The following is a 13882-nucleotide window of genomic DNA, read 5'->3' on the forward strand; positions in this document are numbered from 1 at the left end:
TCAGAGGCAAGGGATGAGGGGGGATGAGGGGTTTATGTCGTCCGTTGGTACGCACGCCTCCTCCCAACCTGTCGCCCACTCCCTCCCTCCACGATCCCCTCCGTTCCCTCCGTTCCCTCCGTTCCCTTATTCTCCTCCTTCCCCTCTCTACCTTCTCCTCCCTCTCCTCTCTACCTTCTCCTCCCTCGCCTCTCTACCTTCTCCTCCCTCCCCTCCGTTCCCTCATTCTGTTCTTTTCCCTTTGTTTCTCCTCTCTGCACTCTCAACCACTCATCCTTTTCCTCTTATCCTCAACATCAGGGCTGACAGTGTGAATCGAGTTATAATCAGTCCTACCATCTTGCCAGCTCCTCGCATGCGTATTGCCTTCCCTTGTGCTCGCTGCAACATCCGGTGAGATGCGTCGAGGGGAGGGCTGGAACATCAAGGCTTGAGGCCAACGTCTCCTTGCCTTGTTTCATAGACGGGGGTGTAGAGTTGAGGTAACAGCGTGTGTGAGCGTTGGAGGCATGAGATCTAGCATTGAGATTGCAGCAAAAAAGATCTGGAGGTGTTGGAGAAGCTTCAGAAATCGTAGGATCTTCGCGTACCTTCGTCATGCTGTCTGCCGAGCAGAGGACAGCTTGACCCATCAGGTTCTCCGCAAGATCAGCCCTCTCGAGGCTTCTGTCCTCCGTGATCCAACCCTCAATGCTCGTCTTCGTTTCCGCTTCGGAGGAAGCAACTTTCCGCCGCTCATTCTGTACAAGATCTTCATCAACGCGAATGTACAATACATCGCCGGGGCCAACCGAATTCTCGCTGGCAGCAAGGCAGCTGAAGATGCTTGTGACATCATGGGGGAACGAAAATATTTTGACATCATTCTAAGCGACGTCGAGAACTGTACACCGTTATCTGACTCGGTGCTGATCCAAGACGATCTCAGCCTGCAAACCCGGTTGAAAGAGCACAGCATGTTGGATTCACATGCTGTGTGGCTGGGTGGACGAGGAAATGGATGGCGGGTGTTGATCGACGACAGGTTCATCATCAACGAGAACGCCCTCCGCTTCTCTGCCTCCCGAGATGTTCAGAGCGGCAAGTACGAGAAGATCATGGACTCGCTCTTGACGGTAAGCTTTTCACCCTAAACCCTAATCCTACCGGTCAGGCCTCCTCCTGCTTTGTTGACATGTCGGTTGCAGGGCCTCGAGAGGTCAATCGCCGCACAACATGTGCATGCTGCCGTGCCTGTGAAAAAGAAGTTTGCCTCGAGAGACACCCTCGAGCGAATTCATGTGACGCAGCAGCGGGTGCGGAGCCAGGAGATGAGGAAACTGTACTCGTCCCACCTCCGCGAGGACGACGACAAGGAGGAGAGACATGGCTGGCAGCACCGACAACTCAGTCACCCACGAGAAGATGGAGAAGGTCATGGACGGGGACGGGGATCGCTGTCAGGGGACGAGGTGCTTGACGACGAGAGTCTTGAAACAGCAACCGAGTCCCTGCTGGACTGGGCTGGCGAGCTGAGCTTTGAGAAGTATCACGAGGCGTGGGAGAGAACAGCGGCTACCATCATGCCGAAGTTCGACAACCCTCTTACAGGATCCCCTTGACGTGGGATGGAGGCGTAGATAGATATGTACTGATGCATTCACTCAGACTAGCTGCACCTACCACAACACACACTTGTCCTTGGGGTTCATCCTGGAGTTGATCGGGCACTTCCAGTCCCTGGCGAAGTCTTCGTTCTGCGTTAGCGGTCCGTTGACTCGAAACTTGTCCGGCGAGTGCTCGTCGGTCTGCAAGGCCATTTTCATCGACGGGTCCCGCTCCTTGTCGCACCAGTTCTGCCCATACGACACCCAGAAGAGATGCTTCTGCCAGATGGCTGGCTTCGCCTGCTCCTCGCACAGCTGAAACGTGAGCGGCATGTCCTCCTTGTCGATCCCTCGGCAGAAGTCGTCTGTATCAAACGTCAGCGTTTTGCCGACAAGCCTCAATACTTGTACCTTTGAACCAGTTCAGCCATGCGTGATAAGCTGCCTTGAGGCCCCCGAAATCTGCGATGTTCTCTCCAAGAGTAAGGTTTCCCTGTCAGCTCGTCAGCGTCATCGGTGTGACAGCCCTCCGTCTCACCTTGACATGCATTCCCAGCATCTCAAACTTGGAGTAAAGCTTTGCGATGCACTGCCCACGAGCTTCGAACTCATCTACAGTCTTCCTGTCCCACCAGTCTCTTAATCTGCTCTCCTGATCGTACTTGCGTCCAGTGTTGTCGAACCCATGCGTCAGCTCGTGGCCCATGATCGCTCCTACCCCCCCGAAGTTTCTTGACATGTCGTACTCAGCGTCAAAGAAAGGCTTCTGCAGCATCCCGGCTGTGATAAAAAGACCGTTGACAGCGTTGTCGTAGTAGCTGTTGACTGACATCACGCTCATGCTCCACCTCCTTCTCTGTGGGGCAGAGAACAGGCGCGCAAGCTTCTTCATCTTCCTGTGCTCGCAGGAGACCAAGGAATTGTTGAAGTAGGAGGTGGGGCTCACTTCCCAGTCGCACTCATCCCACTTGAGAGGGTGCCCGCACTCAAAGAAGATGTTGGCCAGCTTCTCCAACGCAGCTTCACGAGCCTGCTCAGACATCCAAGAAACCTGTTCGAGGTCCTGCTTGAAGGCATCGCGAATGTAATCCAGCATCGTGAGAGCAATCTTCCTGTCCTCTTCCGAGAAATAGTTCTCGATGAAGAGTTGGTCAACGATCATCGGCAAGGCGCTCTTGGCCGCTGCTACACATTTGTGCCATCGCTCAGGCTGCTTTGAGATGCCCATCAGGTTGGCGTCGACTTTCAAAGTGGCTTCGAGGAACTCATGCGAGAGCAGAGGCGAGAGGTTGTAAACCAAATGCCAGCGCAGATACGGGATGAGACTCTTTGCACTCCGCTTGCCGAAGAAGTCATTCAGCCTTTGGAAGAATTCCGGGGCTTTCACAACAATATTGTTCCTCTCGGTTCCCACTTGCGAAATCCCCATACGGTCAAACAGCATCGTGAAGTTTACGTTGGGATAAGATTCGACGAGTTCCTGTTGAGAGATATGCTTGAAGGATTTCTTCAAAGACACGTATGGCTCCAAACGCTGATAGATCGCCAACTCCGTTTCGATTTCGAAGCAAATGTCAGCATCTGTGTTTGCTTGTTCCTTCGACAAACCAGCCAGAGTCAGCTGGGTGACAATGAATTCCCGGTAGGCAGCACGATGAGACTTCATCTCGTCGTTATTTTCAGTGTAGAAGGTGTAGTCTGGAAGAATAAGGCCTCCGGTGCCGAGGTAGAAGTTCATCAGCTGTGGCTCCAGGTTGTCAGCTCCCACCCACCAATCAAAAAACGCCGGGACATCCCAAAACTATCGCAGTCAAGTCAGACCAAACGGCACAACATGTGTAGAATCGACCTGAAACTGAGACATGACTTCCCACAGGTCTTGATAGGTCTCGATATTCGCAATCTGTTCGAGGTAGGGCTGCAACGGTTTGGCTCCTTGCTGCATTGAACTCGATCAAAACAGGCCACGAAGATTCGAATCATAAACCTCGTTGACATAGTCCACCATCATGCAAGACCTGTACCAGTCACCTGCTTTCCCTTGGTCTTTCTCGAGAACCTGAAGAATTCCATGAGCTCAAGCTAAGTAAACTAGTCGCCACCACCTTCCGCATCTCGTCGTAGATCTTGGCAGAGCCTCCATCCCAGGAGCGTGCAAACCCCCCGAGGTCCTCAGGTATTTGAACATGTTCCTCAAAACCACCACAAGCATACTATTTCGTGGAAACACGTCAAACCAAGTTCACACCGTTACAAACTAGCACCTGATAAAAATCTTCGCAAGGATCTGCACTCAAATCCATCTGTCTCACCTACTTCAACGTGAGTGCTCGACCATCCACGCACTTGTCGTCCACACACCACTGAAGCTGGGAAATGCGCTGCTGCTGCCCGCCCACGTTGCACTCCAAGTGGCGCGATCGAGACGCCGAGGGGGTCATGCACACTCAAGGTTGAGATTCTCTGAGATTCAAGGGAGCAGATCAGCAAGGGCAGGGCAGGGCCATGGCGACTGACCTGAGGTGGGGAAAGGAACGCAATGGATCCTATGATTGAAAGAGCTGCTGCTGCTGCTGCGAACCCCAGCGAGGCGAAGACAGCGTTCTTGCTGCTCATGCTGTGCAAGCGCTCTGCCATGGCAGACGAATCGAGATCTCCCTGGCCAACTGCCACTTCCCCTGAACAAACGATCGACGTCAGTGCCTTGTCAAGCCTGTGATCTTCTCAACGACCGTCCTTGCAATCACTTTCCCACAGCCTCCTTCCTTCCTCCCATCTCCTGTGTTTCCGACCATCGAGTAGATATCCGCTTCTTCGGTTCGCACCTCTATTTTGGGGACCATATCCGTCTCCTCTCTCTTTCCTCACCCGCCCTCCTTGCACAAAGTTGTCAAGCTACCCAACTGTTGTCTTGCACACGACTCTTTGCACCTACATACTCCTCTTCTCTTCCCTCGACCTCTTGCCAACTTCGTTTGACCTCGCCATCTCCATCGATCGTATCTCTCTCCTCAGCCTCTCTCTCCTTCTCTTCCCTCTTCCTCTTGGTTACCTTGCCGTCGGCCCTGCACTCTACTTCGCCATTGTGCGAAGAGGCACTGAGATCTTTCAGGGTGGGTAGTGAGGTATTTTCGGGTGGATTTTCAGGGTCCAGAGTCATAAGGGGTTAAAAAGTATGGGGTATAACCCAATAAAACGAAGGTAAAATAGAGGTAGTAGTTTGTTTAGGTGGGTAGTCATTACGAGGGGGCTGAATCACTGGGAGAATTCGGGGTGGGGGTATATAGTGTGAGGGAAGGGAGGAGGTACTAGGGGGTGGGACCGGTACAGGAAATGAGTACGGTCATCCATCATTTGTGGTTACAATTCTGTTGGAGCGTGAACGTGAAGGCGAAAATGAAGCCATGATCATTTCGAAGCATGTGATGAACTAGAAGAAACAAGACAAGACAAGACAAGACAAGACAAGACAAGACAAGAACACACGAGGCAACAACAGAACACGTAAGACAACAGCAACCACTAGAACCCCTCGTGGTTACTGGGAACAAGAATGTTCATGATCGGGCTACGATGTGGTGGAGCGCTTGCATGCTTCATGATGGCAGCGTATGCGATTGGAAGGTACGTGGAGTGTCAGCAAATGACAAAACAAAAGATGAGACGGAGGTGTTGACTGAAAGTGCTAGAGATAGGAACTACCAAGGTGAAAGGCAGTGTATGAGAACCTTGGATTACACGAGAATCAGTTAGTGGGATTAGGATTGTGTGGTTTCTTCTGAATGTCTACCGTCTTCCTGATGAGCTACTTGTATCACTGATCATCAAGCTGATGGTGAACCATGGCAGGCATACCAAATCTCACGACATAGCACAAGCAGAGGACTCGAGAAATTCGCAAGAGTCAGACGAGCTTACGGCAGAGGTCGGGAAGCTTCGCAAAGAGCTCGAGGAAATGAAATTGAAGCGCGAGGCAGACCGTTGTGGGAGAATCCGAGCCGAGAGGGCATTGCGAGAGCAGACAGTGAAAGGCGATAGAAACAAGAAGGTGATAGAGGCTGGAACTACTGAACAAGAAGAGACTATTGGGAGAGAAGGAGACGGAGACGATCTCAACCTCTATCGCATGAGGCCGATAGGTTGGCTTCGATCCTGCTATCGGAGAAGGTTCGGTACTCCTCGACAAGGTACAGTCGTGCATGGCGGCCGGGCGACCCTTAAGCTGACATCGGAGTGTAATCCCCTGATGAGCACCTGTAACCTGTCGGATTATTCCCATGTGTGGCTGATCTACATATTTCATGAGAACACCAATTTGGGAACCAAGACTCAAGTGAAGAGCAAGGTAGCTTCAAGCAAAACTTTGTGCTCGAGGCAACTCACTCGCTCGCTGCGAATCAGGTTCGGCCCCCGAGGCTGGGAGGAGAAAAGGTGGGCCTCTTTTCCACAAGGTTGAATCGCATGCGCCTGGGTCTGTCTGATCCTTCAGGTCAGGACTCCACATCGACCCAATCCTATCGGTCTCTCTCTCGTGAGGCTGCAGAAAATCGAGAAGGGGGTATTGTGAGTTTTTTGTCCTTGGTTTCCTCTTCATATTCGTTTGATGCTCATTTTTCAATACACTTGTTTGCCAAAATACTTGTTTGTTGTATGCTGTTTTGTTCAATGTTCGGATTTGTTGTATATTTGAAGCACATTTATTGAGTCTTACGGCATGTCCAGGCATTTCTCTGGTCTGGACCTCATTGATGGGACACCGATTCTCGACGTCAAGCCCTACCTGCCTAGCTCGGACAGCATTCCTCCCGAGCAGGTTGCCATGTCTTACCATCTCCAGCCTCCGACGAGCCCTCGCAGGTGTCAGTGCCTGGATGGTTCAATGCTCCAGTGGTCAGCGGTCATGAAGCAGTCTTCTTCAGCCCCTCTGCTGAGGAACAGCTCAGGTTCTGATTTCGAAAAATTTTACTCGGCAGTGAACGTCAATCAGGGATGTGGTAGATGACCTTGAATTCTACGACGATTATGAGACCATCTGCTCTACTTTGAAGGAGGTTGGTTGACTAGAACTCGTTAGCTCTCTTGTTTTGGTCCATGACAAGCCCTTGTCTTCAAAGGTTCTAAGTAATGATATCCGATCCCTGCGCATGCGGGACTCTGACAGTGCAGAAACAGACGAAAAGCCCAACATCCACTTCGACAATGTGAGATTGATGAGGGGATGATAGAAAGAATGCTGAGCTGTTGCCTTCGCAGCTCAAAATTTTCTTTCAAGTGAGCCAAGCAAACACGGTCGAGGTTACATGTGTCGAGCTCGCAAGAGTGATCAAGAGAGCTTAAGGTACTTGTGCGTCTTCCATGGCGACAAGCTTATCGTCTCCTCCCCTCCTCTCAGCAGGGCGTTGCAAGCAGCTGTCAAGCAAGGATCGGGGGGCGGTATGGGGGCGGTTCTTACAGCGAACCCCCTCTTTTGACTACAAAAGTACCGGGTGGTATCATCCTAGGGTAGGGCATAGGTCTCTGTATATAGAAACCTCGTAGGAAACCCCCTCCAGCTGGTCCTAGGAATGATGGTAGAAATCATTATACTTTTATACAACATTGCTTAGGAAGATATGAGTTCCTAGAACCCCGTGAAGAGCTGACGTAACCCCCCAGTCATGTACCCACCCCTCCATTACAAGATACAATGTGGTACCTACCCCTCATTTCTACTGTGCAAATCACCAGCCCCTTATGGGTTCAAGAAAGCCTATGGTCATCAGCTGTACAAGATAATTTCTTAGTGTTCTAATCGAATGATTTACAACCATAACCCCCCTACCAGACACCTACTTCAGTTGGTAACCGTCACCTCCTCGCTAGTTCATTATGCCTCCTTCAGTATTCCCCACCCCTGGGATTTCTCCAGTACCCCTCCAAACATGACTACCCTACATGGCCAGTGTGGCGAATGGAGATGCGAAATGAGTTATGAGAGGAGCGGAAATGAGAGAAGGAAGACTGAAGGAGGGGACAAGGCATGGGTTGGTCAAGGTTAGCAACAGATGAGGTAACGAATGTTAAGGGGTTTGTAAAAGCGTGATGTGAACTGGCGAAGAATGAGATTAAGCAATGGAGAAAGAAGCAATGGAGAAAGCTGAAGCAAACCAGAGAGCAATAGGGATAGATTGAACGTAATGTTTGAAACTTTTTGATGCGCCTAAATCTTCTCTGTGCGAAACAGTCAGAGTGAGCTGAAAATCAGCTTGTTTTAGGTGAAATCAGTCGTTTGGGATCGGAATATTGCTTGTAGGTTTGATCAATATATCATGCCTCCGATTTAGAATCGATTCTGGTTGAAATTTCATCCTGCCTCCTCTCTCAACTAGTGGAGCTGCATGGTGCTCTGTTCGTGCATTCCGTGGACGCTGAAGAAGCAGAGGGAGCAAGTGAAGGACAGCGAAGAGAAGGACGGAGATGAAGCGAATTGGCAGCCTCTCTCGGACTACCTCAGCGCAAGTGAGATGCAGATTCTCGGTCAGCTAGCTTCGCGAGTCCGCGTCATGCTGGATCCTTCCATGCCCGCCACCTTGCATGGCACCTCTCGTGTGCAGAAAGGCGTTCCCCTCGCCATCGTCAACCCGAACGCGCCAGACAAGCGCTACGTGATTCTGCACGAGCTTATGCACCATCAGCTCGACGAGCTGGGCTGCCCGAGCTTGTGCTGCACCCTGCAAGGACGAGAGCCTCCTGCGGACTCGTGGCTGAGACGAACTCAGTTTCAGGTGATAACTCTCACTCTGTTCGTGCATGAGTGAAGCTGAAGCACGCGCGGTGTCAGATCTTTGTGCGAGGTCTCTTGGTCCAGCTATGGGAGCTCATCCAACACTCGCGCTTCAACTCGATGATCGACCGCGTCTTCCGTTGCGGCCCTCAAAGTGCACGCGATGGCGAATACCGGTGAGCAATCGGGTCACGACGTGTCTGTTAGAAGCTCATGCCAACAAGTTGCTTGTGTTTGTGTTGGTCCATGGGGGAAGCAGTGCGAGAACCAAGTAAAGAAGGAGCAGGAGCAAGAGCAAGAGCAGAAAGAGAACAAATGAGGGAGCAGAAGTGGGAAAAATAAGAGGAGGAGGATTTGAAGCGTGGACTTGGCTTGGCTTGACTTGCAATGTCTTGCAGGGGCTACATAAACAGAAATCTGCTGCCAACGTACGGAATGTGTCGAAGTGACGGCCACGTCTCGATCAAGAAGGTAATGGAGATGGGGGAGTGGAGGCTGCTGCTGGGAGGGTTATCAAGACTGGAGACGGAGGATGTTGCGCAAGCAGAAAGTTGTTGACGAGACAGAAGGAGAAGCACAAGAAGTATCCTTACAGCGCTTAATGTGTGTGCGTCAGGTTGCTGTGGCGGCGCATGTTGCTACAGTATTCCTCGAGTGCTCTCAGGAGATGAGGAAGGAATTTTTAGGTGGGAAGAGATGACGTGGAGTTGTCAGTGACAATGACGATGATGATAGAATATGTGAAATACAAGTACTTGGACTGGGAAGAGATAATTGAGGTGATTTTGCTCTGGTGCTGCAAACCTTAGAAGCTGATCACTCCCCGTCTCTCAGCTCGGCAAGCACATCTGCTCCTGCATTCACCCGTGTGATGTAGAATTCCTCAAGCTCTCAAGCAAGGTCTTCAACCCTTCCACTTATCCCTCATGCTCTCCCTTTTGTTTCTGACTTCTATCTTAAACCTCCTCGTTTCCTCTCGCTCGCTCTCTCGCTCTCTCTCCTTGTCTTTCTCTGCTGCTTCGTTTGCTTCCTTTTGAAACTTGCAAGCAGGAGCTCAATACTATCATGTACTCAATGCTCGACGACCTTAAGCTGGTCCTAGAGTCACTTGACCTCAGGATGAATGTAGAAGTAAGCAATCCTCTCCTCTCTCCTCTCCCCTCGCTCCTCTCCCCCCTCTCCTCTCTCCTCTCTCCTCTCTCCTCTCTCCTCGCTCCTCTCCTCGCTCCTCGCTCCTGATCTTCCTCCTCCTCCTCCACTTCTTTTTGTTCTTGGTTGAAGCGTAATCTCCTTTCAAAAGGTGGGAGAGATAAGGCCACTGAAAGTGAAATTCAATCAGCGATGCAGGTTCTCCCCTCCTGCTTATCTTCTCTTCTTGTCCCTCGTGCTCCCCCCATGTTTTGTTCTGCTCTGCCTCTCGCAGCCATGTCGCTTTGACATGGTCTTGTAGCACGGCGGTTAACATTGACTTTGTCAATCCCTCGAAAACTTCTTCGTCGATGGTCAGCGCCGGTGGTTTCGGCGGCAGGTGAAACATATTCGCCCCTCCTACATTCTCTTCCTCCTCCTCATCGTCGTGATTGACATCATCTCTGCTATTTCTGCCTTTCCGCATGCTCATTATCCACTTGATCGTCCTCCTCCCTTGCGCGTGTTGACGCAGTGCTCGGCAGATTCGGCTTCGACACGAGGCAAAGGAAGGAGGATGAGGGGGCAGCGGTAGGCAGCAGGGAAGGCGATTGGAGGTCAGGGGGTCTGACATGGGGGAAGAAATCCAAGAACTCCGTTTGCTGCATCGAGACGATGGGAAGAAGTCAGCGAGTGATTTTAAGATGCGCCTGCTGCTCGTAAGGCAAGCAAAAGGAGGAGGAGGAGAACGGGTAGAAGGACCTGGAGGACACAGTCGGCATACTTCGTTGTTATTGTTTCTTTGCTAAATCAAATATTTGCTGTAAGATCCGAACCAGAGGGACTTGGAAGGGCGGAAAGAGGAAGAGGAAGAGGAAGAACGGGAAAGGTGATGGAGGAGGAGGAGGAGGAGGATGGGGCGAGGGAGGGGCGAGGGAGGGGCGGGTTGGGGGGTCAACAGTGTCAAGTCCATCGACCAACGTAGGAGAGCGCCTGGGAGACATAGCGAATCCACTGACAGGATCGTGAGAGACGATGACAAGTAGAGGTGAAAGGAATGAGAAGAGGAGAGAAAGTAAAAGAAGAGGACGAGAAAAGTCTTGAAGAAACCTTGTTCGGCGACTTGCTGCCACCCTGCAGGAACTCAAGCTGCTTGATCTGACAGAAACTTATGAGAAGCGAGATGAGAATTTACGAGAGAGAGAGGAAAGGAGGCCGGGAGACAGAGAAGGGGAGGAAGTAACGAGGAAAAGGGTAGAGAACTACCTGCAGCCCAGAAAGGACGTACATAGGAAGCTCGAAATGAACTTTTACAGCTCCAAACTCACTGAGATCGCAAGAAGAAGCCTGAAACGATGAAGAAACGATGAGAAGAGAAGAAAGGGAGCAGAGATGGCAACGCCATGGAGAAGCATAAGTCGTAATGAGAGACGCGGAAGAAACAAATCCAGGTCAAACACAAGGAGATGAAAGAGAAGAGGACATAGAGGAGAGGAGGAGGTGGTGGAGGAGGAGGGAACAGCGACCTTGGTGTGCGAAGGCAAGACAATCTTTGCCCGAACAATCGCTTCTGCTCCTCCTGCTAGACGTCAGGAGAAGGGAAAGCAAACACAGAATATGAAACAATGTTGAGGCAAGCAACAAATGAACTGATTTCAGATAAAGGAGGGCAGGAGGCAAGAGGAGAGGGGAAAGGGTTGAAGAGGATGAAGGAAAGAAAGAGAGAGAAGCAGCAGAAGAAGCAGCTGCAGCAGTAGATGAAGCAGCAGAAGCAGCTGCAGCAGAAGCAGCTGCAGCACAAGTAGGAGACAGAAGGTCAAGCAAGTGACTGGTCGAATCTCTCACCTGGCATCTTAGGGATCACCCACGTGACCACGTGATTCTTCCTGTCCAGCTCAGCGCGACCTGATCGGAATAAGCGAAGAATGAGGACAAAGACAGGAACACAGGGATCGAGGAGGAGGAGGAGTGATAGGATGGAGGCGAAGAAGACAAGAACGGACCTGAAGGGAGCGATTTGCCGTCTGGTAAAGGAGCTCCTGCTGTCTCCACCGACACGCTGGAAGAAAAGTCAATGAACAGGAGAAGACCAGAAGGAGCATTCGAATGAAGGAAGAGATGAAGCAAGCAAGGAGGTAGGAGGAGGAGGTAGGAGGAGGAGGGGGGGGAGTAGGAGTACGACGTAGGACAAGGAGGAGGTAGGAAAAGGAGGAGGTGGAAGCAGGTAAAAGGATGTAGGAGGAGGTAGGAGGATGTAGGAGGAGGTAGGAGGAGGAGGTAGTTGTAGCAACAAGAAAAAGAAAAGAGGAGAAGAAAGAATGACGGAGGAGCAGAGGGGTGGGGGCAAGGTGAGGGACCTGGTGGCCCAGGAGGGGAGGGCAAAGTGGAGGGTGACGTTGGTGGCAGTTCTGTCTGGTGGGAACTCTGAACGGACTCGGATGACGTAGTCCAGGCCGTTGGGCCCTTGCGGCTCCAGGAAGGGCTGGAGGGTGACAGGAGGGAGAAACGCGCTCTTGATCCTGCCGGGTCAGTGAGGCGAGGGAACATGGCTAGAGGAGGAGGGAGGGGAGGAGGATGAAGAAGTGGAGGGTGAAAGAGGAGGGTGAAGAACAGGAGAGAAGGCATCGGCGGGTGATAAAGGTGAGGATGAGAACGAGAACGAGAGCGAGAGCAACCAGACAGAACGCGAGCGAGCAGACAGGACGCGAGGACGAGGACGAGCACGGGCAGAACGAGGAGGAGGAGGAGACGGAGACGGAGACGGAGGAAGAAAATGGTGAGAAAACGGAGGAGGAGGAGGAGGAGGAGGAGGAGGAGCAGCAGCAGCAGCAGCAGCAGCAGCAGCAGCAGCAGCAGCAGCAGCAGCAGCAGCAGCAGCAGCAGCAGCAGCAGCAGCAGCAGCATACCTGTATGTGAGAAGGGTGAACTCTCCGTCAGGAGCGAAGAAGTTAAACTCTGCACGTTTGCTGCCTTCTGTCCACCTCACGCACTCGTGGAAATTCACATCCTGTGGGATCCAAAGTCAGAAGAACGCCTCCTCCTCCTGCTATCCAACGTCAAGGGTGAGGCTGGGAATCCCTCCTCCTGCTCCTCCTGCTCCTCCTCCTCCGACGATTCCCAGGGAAGTGATAGAAATGTCTTCGTTGAGCGACAGCTTCATTTCCGGGCTGGCGGAGTTCGAGTCAGAAGGATCGTTGGGGAGACACGGCAGAGGTCAGGAAAGCAGCAGGTGACGTGGAGGAATGAAGAAGCAAACATGAGAAAGAGAGGGGGTAGGCAGAGCAAGGCAGGGCAGGGGCAGCACAAGAGGGGTGAGTATACCTTCCAGTTAGGAAGCTTTTCAGCACAATGGCTCCGTTGATGTAATGGTGGGTTATCCGTGCGTTCCTGGAATTCGAAGGTGGGAGGTCAGAAGCAGAGAAAGAAACGAAGAAATCAAGCAGAAGAAAAACAAGAACGACAAAAGACAGTGACAAAAAACCAGAGACAAAGAACAATAAGGGAATCACGATCCCTTACCTATCAGAGACGACAGTCAACTTCTCTATCACGTCGACGAAGATGGTGTTGTCCTTTCTATCAGAGGTCCCAACCTGCATGCTCGTCACGCTGAATGCAACAAGTGCAAAAGACTTCACAGTGATCGGCTTGTTCGCAGCCGCCGACGTCATCGTCTTTCTCTCACCAAGATTCACCTGAAACAAAAATTTTAGTTTGCACTTCTGCATCCAACCTGCTGTTCCAGGCATCCTTCTCCTCGACCTCCTCCTCCCTCCTCTCTTTTTTCCACTTCTCTCCCATCACCATCACCATCACCATCACCCCCTCCCCCTCACCTTCTCCGCCAGCGCGTCGGAAAGTTTGTTCAGCTTGCTGCTTACGCCTCCTGCAGTGGCTTCAGAGGAGCAAGATGGGACTTCAAGCAGCATCTACCGGAGGAAGGGGCGTGGACAGCGACGGGCTCGTTGTAGATGTATGCTTTCAGCAGCTCCGTCGACATGCCCTGCCCAGCCATGAGAACCTCCCCTCACGCGCCCGCCATGCTGCACCTGCGGGTACCCGCGATCGAACACTTCATCCAAGAGCTCGTAGAGGAGGAGGAAGTTCCTCCTCACGCTCTCTTCTGTTAGGACGCCGCAGTAGTCCTGCAATGCAGTCAACAGAGGAGGAGCGAGGAGCAGCAGACAACCTTGAAGACGCGGGACAGGCGCTGGAGGAGCTCGATGAGAATGGAGCTCTGGATGTTCTTGGTGGTAGTGAAGACAAAGTACATGTGATTGAGTTGCAAGTGACAGTATGTGACGCCGTCGATGAGGAAGATGGGTGGGGCAGCTCGCTTCCCCTCAGACCTTTCCTTCTGGACATGCTGCAGGAGAGATCCGCAGTCGATCGGTTCACAGTGCCC

The 13882-nt window shown here is 51.9% G+C and overlaps 5 protein-coding genes across 5 annotated transcripts; 3 read left to right on the top strand and 2 right to left on the bottom strand.

Moving 5' to 3' along the window:
* Positions 1–62: 62 nt before the first annotated feature.
* GUITHDRAFT_90419 (hypothetical protein) lies at positions 63–1133 on the top strand (the record flags this gene model as incomplete). The annotated part of the gene is made up of 1 exon (XM_005821546.1): positions 63–1133. Exon 1 carries the CDS (start codon positions 510–512, stop codon positions 1131–1133), a length of 624 nt encoding a protein of 207 aa, XP_005821603.1. The 5' UTR covers positions 63–509.
* Positions 1134–1608: 475 nt separating this feature from the next.
* GUITHDRAFT_166147 (hypothetical protein) lies at positions 1609–4667 on the bottom strand. Its single transcript, XM_005821547.1, has 10 exons — positions 4639–4667; positions 4104–4264; positions 3948–4049; positions 3851–3898; positions 3692–3799; positions 3574–3645; positions 3436–3525; positions 2125–3387; positions 1998–2079; positions 1609–1951 (listed from the first exon to the last, which is right to left on the bottom strand). Exons 2-10 carry the CDS (start codon positions 4221–4223, stop codon positions 1659–1661), a joined length of 2178 nt encoding a protein of 725 aa, XP_005821604.1. The 5' UTR covers positions 4224–4264; positions 4639–4667; the 3' UTR covers positions 1609–1658.
* A 1054-nt stretch (positions 4668–5721) lies between these two features.
* Positions 5722–6366, top strand: GUITHDRAFT_48447 (hypothetical protein; the record flags this gene model as incomplete). The annotated part of the gene is made up of 4 exons (XM_005821548.1): positions 5722–5931; positions 5988–6037; positions 6081–6149; positions 6279–6366. Coding segments are annotated over 4 exons (417 nt in total), but the record flags the coding sequence as incomplete, so codon positions are not given.
* Positions 6367–7963: 1597 nt separating this feature from the next.
* GUITHDRAFT_147050 (hypothetical protein) lies at positions 7964–9799 on the top strand (the record flags this gene model as incomplete). Its single annotated transcript, XM_005821549.1, has 8 exons — positions 7964–8350; positions 8407–8525; positions 8748–8820; positions 8966–9035; positions 9085–9128; positions 9184–9249; positions 9400–9480; positions 9773–9799. The coding sequence occupies 8 exons, from the start codon at positions 7964–7966 to the stop codon at positions 9797–9799; spliced, it is 867 nt and encodes a 288-aa protein (XP_005821606.1).
* Positions 9800–10440: 641 nt separating this feature from the next.
* Positions 10441–13750, bottom strand: AP4M (Adaptor protein complex 4 subunit MU; the record flags this gene model as incomplete). Its single annotated transcript, XM_005821550.1, has 16 exons — positions 10441–10491; positions 10588–10635; positions 10744–10824; positions 11004–11056; positions 11323–11382; positions 11481–11536; positions 11835–11996; positions 12384–12484; positions 12533–12644; positions 12799–12864; positions 12997–13070; positions 13116–13172; positions 13314–13363; positions 13411–13480; positions 13527–13622; positions 13667–13750. The coding sequence occupies 16 exons, from the start codon at positions 13748–13750 to the stop codon at positions 10441–10443; spliced, it is 1221 nt and encodes a 406-aa protein (XP_005821607.1).
* Between the last annotated feature and the right edge of the window lie 132 nt (positions 13751–13882).

The sequence above is a fragment of the Guillardia theta genome (assembly GCF_000315625.1).
Source record: "Guillardia theta CCMP2712 unplaced genomic scaffold GUITHscaffold_141, whole genome shotgun sequence".
Lineage (NCBI taxonomy): Eukaryota > Cryptophyceae > Pyrenomonadales > Geminigeraceae > Guillardia > Guillardia theta.